The 6,617-nt window shown below is 44.5% G+C and overlaps 1 protein-coding gene across 2 annotated transcripts; it reads left to right on the top strand.

Annotated features, from left to right (window-relative positions):
* The first annotated feature begins 3,116 nt into the window (after nucleotides 1–3,116).
* On the top strand, nucleotides 3,117–4,835 carry LOC115143595 (transmembrane reductase CYB561D2). 2 transcript variants are annotated; one of them, XM_029684095.2, is made up of 4 exons: nucleotides 3,117–3,259; nucleotides 3,490–3,727; nucleotides 3,861–3,898; nucleotides 4,070–4,835. In XM_029684095.2, the coding sequence occupies exons 2-4, from the start codon at nucleotides 3,601–3,603 to the stop codon at nucleotides 4,571–4,573; spliced, it is 669 nt and encodes a 222-aa protein (XP_029539955.1). In that variant the 5' UTR covers nucleotides 3,117–3,259; nucleotides 3,490–3,600; the 3' UTR covers nucleotides 4,574–4,835. The 2 variants fall into 2 exon arrangements, with proteins under 2 accessions (XP_029539955.1, XP_029539956.1); XM_029684096.2 differs by having other exon boundaries at nucleotides 3,475–3,727.
* The last annotated feature ends 1,782 nt before the right edge of the window (nucleotides 4,836–6,617 follow it).

Here is a 6,617-nt window from a genome sequence, read left to right as displayed (position 1 = left end):
AACAACTACAGACCAGTATCCCTTCTTTCTTTTCTCTCCAAAACTCTTGAACGTGCCGTCCTTGGCCAGCTCTCCCGCTATCTCTCTCAGAATGACCTTCTTGATCCAAATCAGTCAGGTTTCAAGACTAGTCATTCAACTGAGACTGCTCTTCTCTGTATCACGGAGGCCCTCCGCACTGCTAAAGCTAACTCTCTCTCCTCTGCTCTCATCCTTCTAGACCTATCGGCTGCCTTCGATACTGTGAACCATCAGATCCTCCTCTCCACCCTCTCCGAGTTGGGCATCTCCGGCGCGGCCCACGCTTGGATTGCGTCCTACCTGACAGGTCGCTCCTACCAGGTGGCGTGGCGAGAATCTGTCTCCTCACCACGCGCTCTCACCACTGGCGTCCCCAGGGCTCTGTTCTAGGCCCTCTCCTATTCTCGCTATACACCAAGTCACTTGGCTCTGTCATAACCTCACATGGTCTCTCCTATCATTGCTATGCAGACGACACACAATTAATCTTCTCCTTTCCCCTTCTGATGACCAGGTGGCGAATCGCATCTCTGCATGTCTGGCAGACATATCAGTGTGGATGACGGATCATCACCTCAAGCTGAACCTCGGCAAGACGGAGCTGCTCTTCCTCCCGGGAAGGACTGCCTGTTCCATGATCTCGCCATCACGGTTGACAACTCCATTGTGTCCTCCTCCCAGAGCGCTAAGAACCTTGGCGTGATCCTGGACAACACCCTGTCGTTCTCAACTAACATCAAGGCGGTGGCCCGTTCTTGTAGGTTCATGCTCTACAACATCCGCAGAGTACGACCCTGCCTCACACAGGAAGCGGCGCAGGTCCTAATCCAGGCACTTGTCATCTCCCGTCTGGATTACTGCAACTCGCTGTTGGCTGGGCTCCCTGCCTGTGCCATTAAACCCCTACAACTCATCCAGAACGCTGCAGCCCGTCTGGTGTTCAACCTTCCCAAGTTCTCTCACGTCACCCCGCTCCTCCGCTCTCTCCACTGGCTTCCAGTTGAAGCTCGCATCCGCTACAAGACCATGGTGCTTGCCTACGGAGCTGTGAGGGGAACGGCACCCCAGTACCTCCAGGCTCTGATCAGGCCCTACACCCAAACAAGGGCACTGCGTTCATCCACCTCTGGCCTGCTCGCCTCCCTACCACTGAGGAAGTACAGTTCCCGCGCAGCCCAGTCAAAACTGTTCGCTGCTCTGGCCCCCCAATGGTGGAACAAACTCCCTCACGACGCCAGGACAGCGGAGTCAATCACCACCTTCCGGAGACACCTGAAACCCCACCTCTTTCAGGAATACCTAGGATAGGATAAAGTAATCCTTCTCACCCCTCCCCCTTAAAAGATTTAGATGCACTATTGTAAAGTGGCTGTTCCACTGGATGTCTTAAGGTGAACGCACCAATTTGTAAGTCGCTCTGGATAAGAGCGTCTGCTAAATGACTTAAATGTAAATGTAAATGATGTAAGTAAATACTATTTTAGTGGATTTCAGAGCATACGATATTAACAAGCTACATATAGCCTACCCATATTGTTTCCATCTGTGGACATTTATTCTATGGTGGCATCATGATAAAAGAAAACGCAACCATTCAGTACTATCATGCATACATGTCATAAGAAATTTACGTGGTGGTTTTGGTCTTACAGTAATGTTATAGTATGCTATTATGCTCAGGCTGTTATACATAATCATAATGAATCATTTACTAAGTGTCCTTGCGAGACATTGCTTCATCGTTCTGGTGTGCTCCGGCAGCATTATACCCATGATTATACATTGTTTTCCAAAATGACCGCCAACCAGCTCCATAGGGCCATATTGGACAGGATTCACATGGCCATATCTCCATAAATAATTAAAATGTTTGAGGGGGTCTGGAAAACACAATAAAATTTAAAAATCTTTTAAATATTTTGTAGAAAAGTGGTTAAAAAGGGCCACAACATTGTTTTCCAAAAATACTTTAGACATGCCCTAGTGTGTGAAATTTGGTGGCTCTATCACAAAGTCTCCAAAAAAGTAATGTAACTGCTGGACTATAGTCAAAAGGACCTCAATATGACCACTATTAAGGTCTTAAGAGTACTTTATGATCAGAATGATTGTCTATATTATCTGTGGAGTTTATTTCGTGGGTAGATAACATGAAAGTCATTTTTATAGTGTTTAGAATGATTTTACCCTATTTTCTTCTAACAGGAAATTCGGATGGCAGCTGTTTTATGAAAGTGGCCTCCCTGGTTGACTGACAGGCTTCCCAGACTGCCTCCAATCTTTAAAATGTTCCTTAAGTTATCTAGTATTAGTGTTCCAAGTTTGATACTTGTATCATAAAATGGAACAATTATTTCAGCTATCCACAGGACTAGTTGGTTGCAGTGAATCTGAGTGGACGAGGGCCTTTATGCCCTAGTGAGAATGTGTCATTCTAGTGTCTAGCTGTGTTGCACAAGTCCCAGTCTTGTTTGGGAGGAATTGGAGCACAATGAGTAGTGAATGGAGGAGCACTGTGTCCATTGAGTGGTGCAGTTTGAAATGGGCGGTAGCCTATTCCAGGTGCCCATTTAACAGCAGTGAGCAGCACACATCACAATGCTACAATTGATGAGTTTACAGACTGCATTATTCAAGATTTAGCAAATTACTTCTGGACATTCTGTTGTATTCTTAATTCCTTGTTCATTCCTTAGGCCTACTGCTCGATGCTTGCTCTACTGGCAAAATTCGACTTTCCCAAAAAATAATGATTAGGAAAGGTTAATTGGTGCAGCGAAGAAAAGACAATGTTGGCCAGCTGTTGGTTTGTGCTCTATGATCATTCATTTATTTTTTAGCATTCATTTACATTTACATTTAAGTCATTTAGCAGACGCTCTTATCCAGAGCGAATATAACACAGTGTTGGTGCAACAGATGGAATCCAGCCTGTTCCACAATGGAAATTCAATAATTAACCCCTCTCTTTATGTAGTCTGGTCATGATAAGGAAGAATGTGCTCAGTGCATTCCAAAAGCGTTGAAATACTGGAACGCAACTGCTTTACTGAACTACAATTCCCAAAACGCACCTGAGAAAGTAGGAAGTGGATAGTGATTATTTTCCACGTCACACCGCAGCCCGAATTTCAACGTCAAGCGAACGCCGAACAGTCATGCTGATTGAGAATAGAACATTGCGCGCAATTAAGGACAATTTTCATAATCTCTATGCAATTTAAATATTGACATTCCGGTAGGTATTAGTCTTATTTAGCAAAATGTGTGGTTATTGTGGTAGGCTACTCTTTGACGTGCTTATCCCACTCTCACTTGTCAATAACGGTTTGCAATAGCTTTCTCGTTAAGCATATTTTACTTTACTGAATCAATTTAGTGAGGAACTCAATGGTGTTATGCTTTGGTATTAACTTTCTCTATGGGTTTCGAGGAATCTACAAAAAAATTCAGCTTTTCTGTTTTCAGGAAAAGGTATCAACTCCCCCTTGTGGGGTAAAAGGTAGCTGTGGTTGCCCTGACGTTGGATACGCACAGTTCTACCTGTCCGTCTCTTGTACGAGGGAAAGGCCGGAAACGATGGCGGAACTCCCCGGATCAGAACCCCGAATTTACAGTTTTGGGAAAGTCGCATGTGGGATACTGACTCACGTGCTTTGTGTTGTCTTCACTGTGCTTATCACGGTATTGGCCAAGCCTGGAACAAGTGAGTAACCCAGCCTTGGCGCCAGCAACAGAGCACCCATCAATGCTGTTCCATATCTGCATATAACACATGGAATACTTTATATTGAGTTGATGAAACGAGACAATATTTTTTGGGTTGATCTGTTTTTCAGGTTTGTTCTCTTGGCACCCTTTCCTGATGACACTGGCGGTAAGGTGACACATCTGTGTGTGCATAATGTATTCTGTGAATTCATCTCATTCAATTGTCTCAGAAGTGTTACAACAGTTCACGGTCATTCCATCTTTCCTCCACCACTCTCACCTTCTTTTCTTGCCCGTTCTCTCCCCATCTCCTCTTGATCCCCCTCTTCCCTCTTAGTTCTCCCTCTTCATGACAGAGGCTGTGCTCCTCTTCTCTCCACATTGCTCTCCCATTCGGAAGCTTTCCCACAAGACCAAGGGGCGTGTCCACTGGATCCTGCAGTGCCTCTGTGCCAGCTGTGCCACCCTGGGCCTGGCATCCATCTTCTACAACAAGCACCTGAATGGCAAGCCCCACTTCGCCTCGTGGCACGGCCTGGTGGGCCTGGGGACATTGTGTGTTGTTGGGGTGCAGTCTCTGGCCGCTCTGCCCCTCCTCTACCACTCCCTGGCTAAGGGGTGGTCCCTGGCTAAGCTAAAGCGCTACCACGCAGCGTCTGGCCTAGTCACATACCTGCTGGGAAGTGTCAGTCTGCTCCTGGGCATATGCTCAGTGTGGTTTACAGGCGCTGTGGGAGGATACACCTGGTACCTGGTAGCACTGTGCCCTGCCCTCAGCACCCTGGTCATCATGAGCCAGGTGTCCAATACCTACATGGCTAAGAAACGGCTGGTGTCCTAACCAGGCTGGCCGACCTAAACCAAGCTCACAAACATCAGCCATAAACTATTACTGTATTCAAATGAAGCTTTAATAAAAGCTTTACCGTAAGGCTATCTTTGGAAGACCAACCTGCATTCTGCCTAATGTCCAAAAGTACCAGTGCCTTATATTGGTGAAATTATGATTTTGTTACATCTACAGCTGAACTAGTTCTAATTTCAAAGTTTGGTCTTTGTATGTTAATTCTACCTTGAGCAAAAAAAGTGCAAGGAATCATCAATGAGCATAGCTTGGCTCTCTAAAAAAAAAAATGTGATAACATGTCTCAGTCTTTTGGAGTATTTAGTAGTATATAGTAAAGTAGTATTTTGTATCCGAGAGCCAAGAAAGCCTGTTATGTGTCCAAGGAAGTACAAATATTGGTTGTTAACCATGGAAAACAACTAGAGGCCACTGATGCTGCTTGATTTTATTTGCCTTTAGGCTTGAATGGACCAATGCACATTTTTTGTGATTGGTTTGTTTTTATAAGGTGATACATTTGTGTATTAGTTTACACTAAGGTGTGAAATTCCAGCCAAAGATGTCATATTTAATGATGTGGTAGAATAACTGCAATGAAGTGTCAAAAAAACAGTGTAGTGTTTGCTTTCCCATACATTATTTAACTCCATTACCCCCAATTGTCTTACTGAAAGGACATACGCAGTTTCATCATAACCGCATCATATTCAAATGCATTATCCTCACATGGGTGTTTCATAGATTCCCGGCTGCAAGAGTGCAATTGAAGGTCGAGTTGAACATAATTCTTGGAATATACTGTAGATTATTACTGATTATTGTTGACATGTTTTGTCAAATTTATATTTTGATGTAATTTCAATAAAAAAAATACATTTTGCATATTGGTATGTTTCCATGTGCATATACAGTGCATTCGGAAAGTATTCAGACCCCTTGACTTTTTCCACATTTTTTTACGTGACAGCTTTATTCTAAAATTGATCAAATAAAACATCCTCAATCTGCACACAATAACCCATGATGACAAAGCGAAAACAGGTTTGACATTTTTGCAAATTTATAAAAAATTAAAACAAATACCTTATTTACGTAAGTATTCAGACCCTTTGCTATGAGATTTGACATTCAATCCAATCAATTAGGTTGGCGCCCAGGTGCGTCCTGTTTCCACTCATCATCCTTGAGATGTGGTTAAATCAATTGATTGGACATGATTTTGAAATGCACACACGCCTGTCAATATAAGGTCCCACAGTTGACAGTGCATTTCAGAGCAAAAACTAAGTCATTAGGTAAAAGGAATTGTCTATAGAGCCCCGAGACAGGATTGTGTCAAGGCACAGATCTGGGAAAGGGTATCAAAAAACATTCTGCAGCATTGAAGGTCCCAAGAACACAGTGGCCTCCATCCTTAAATGGAAGAAGTTTGGAACCACCAAGACTCTTCTTAGAGCTGGGCGCCCAGCTAAACTGAGCCATGGTCACTCTGACAGAGCTCCAGAGTTCCTCTGTGGAGATGAGAGAACCTTCCAGAAGGACAACCATTTCTGCAGCACTCCACCAATCAGGCCTTTATGGTAGAGTGCCAGATGGAAGCCACTCCTCAGTAAAAGGCACATGACAACCCGCTTGGAATTTGCCAAAAGGCACCTAAAGGACTCAGACCATGAGAAACAAGATTCTCTGGTCTGATGAAACCAAGATTGAACTCTTTGGCCTGAATGCCAAGCTTCACGTCTGGAGTAAACCTGGCACCATCATCCCTACGATGAAGCATGGTGGTGGCAGCATCATGCTGTGGGGATGTTTTTCAGTGACAGGGACTGGGAGACTAGTCAGGATCGAGGGAAAGATGAACGGAGCAATGTACAGAGAGATCCTTGATGAAAACCTGCTCCAGAGCGCTCAGGACCTCAGACTGGGGAGAAGGTTCACCTTCCAACGGGACAATGACCCTAAGCACACAGCCAAGACAACGCAAGAGTGGCTTCTGAACAAGTCTCTGAATGCCCTTGAGTGGTTCAGCCAGAGCCCG

This window comes from Oncorhynchus nerka, linkage group LG15 (genome assembly GCF_034236695.1).
Source record: "Oncorhynchus nerka isolate Pitt River linkage group LG15, Oner_Uvic_2.0, whole genome shotgun sequence".
Lineage (NCBI taxonomy): Eukaryota > Metazoa > Chordata > Actinopteri > Salmoniformes > Salmonidae > Oncorhynchus > Oncorhynchus nerka.
Note: the sequence above shows the minus strand (reverse complement) of the source record. Positions and strands in the feature narration are given on the sequence as shown.

What these genes read in the sequence shown, in the direction of transcription:
- LOC115143595 (XM_029684095.2), top strand. Translation starts at nt 3,601, where the DNA reads ATGGCGGAACTCCCCGGATCAGAACCCCGAATTTACAGTTTTGGGAAA. An exon ending in ATTGGCCAAGCCTGGAACAA is followed by an intron (nt 3,728 to 3,860) that starts GTGAGTAACCCA and finishes TCTGTTTTTCAG; the next exon opens with GTTTGTTCTCTTGGCACCCT. An exon ending in CTTTCCTGATGACACTGGCG is followed by an intron (nt 3,899 to 4,069) that starts GTAAGGTGACAC and finishes CTTCCCTCTTAG; the next exon opens with TTCTCCCTCTTCATGACAGA.